The following is a 1,258-nucleotide window of genomic DNA, read 5'->3' on the forward strand; positions in this document are numbered from 1 at the left end:
CAATAATAATAATAATAATATTATGAATACCCTTTTTTTTTCTCTTAATAAAAAAATGAATTAATTTTGATACTTACAAAGGGTACACTAGCGTCAAAACCGGCCTGCAAGAAAATAATAATACATGATGCATGAATTAATTAGTAATTAGTAATAATTATTCAAGATATGAAGCCATAAAATTTAAATAACACAAAATTTTGAGCTAAGAATTATTACCCAGCAAGGGAATGAAGGTGTGTGAGCAAAGTCCACAACTTATTGCCAGCCATATATGTTATTTTCAAAAGAGAAGAATTGAAGATGAAACTAATAGAAGCTTATTAATTAGTTTATGGAAGAGAAGATTTTGAGGAAGAAGAAGAAGAAGAAGAGAAAGATATTGGAAAAGGAAAGTGATGTGTTTGTTTGATTGATGATGAGGTTTGGCCAATTGTCCAAAACTATGAATGTGTGAAAGTGAAGTCACAAAATCTTCAACTTTCTTGTTTATAAAGAAAATCATATTACTACTTGCAAGGATCCTTGGGCCCTCATCGGAAAGATACACAAAAGAATGTAAACATAGATAGATATCACAATTTTTCTTTTATTCCTTTTTAATTATTGTATTTTAGGTAGGGGTGGTAATATGTATTCTATCTGCGGGTACCTAATTCAACTCCACTCGATTGGGTAGGGTTGCCAACCCGATCTGCAACGAGTAGGGTAGGATGCGGGTAGGGTTCTCGTGCGGGTCAGGTACGGTGCGAGTTGAGTCTCAATCCTACTCGACCAACCCGCACTCTATATATGTTTATGTTATATATTTATATAAAAATATGTTTTAAGTGGATGTTGAATCAAATATCTCTCATTAAATGCAAAAGATCCTTAACAACTAAAAGAAAATTATTAATTGATAATTTAATTTTTTTTTACATGAAAATCAGTTCTATTTTAAATTATCATCAAGTTATATAATAATATTATATATTTTTTGTAACCCGCAGGTAAAGTCGGGTACCCACAGATTAAGAGCGGATAAGGTTAAGATTGGGATATTCTCAATCCAAGAGTAGGATATGGTTGAGTTTATATAAAAATTTCAACTTACAGGTAGGATTAGGGTTGGTTCCAAACCTTACCCTACCCTACCCATTGCCACCCTTAATTTTAGGTGATATATGTATGTGTATAATATTTTGATATACAATTTTTTTTGTCCGTTTTAAAGAGATTTTAGTCTATCAATTTTTTTTTAATATTTTTAAATTAT

The 1,258-nt window shown here is 30.7% G+C and overlaps 1 protein-coding gene across 1 annotated transcript in view; it reads right to left on the reverse strand.

Moving 5' to 3' along the window:
- LOC107611813 (HVA22-like protein e) overlaps nt 1–521 on the reverse strand; it is a gene marked incomplete at its 3' end in the record, with an annotated part of 1,598 nt that extends 1,077 nt beyond the window's left edge. The window contains 2 exon segments of the mRNA XM_016313702.2: nt 78–104; nt 220–521. Of these exon segments, the coding sequence (XP_016169188.1) occupies nt 78–104; nt 220–272 (80 nt within the window).

This window comes from Arachis ipaensis, chromosome B08 (genome assembly GCF_000816755.2).
Source record: "Arachis ipaensis cultivar K30076 chromosome B08, Araip1.1, whole genome shotgun sequence".
NCBI lineage: Eukaryota > Viridiplantae > Streptophyta > Magnoliopsida > Fabales > Fabaceae > Arachis > Arachis ipaensis.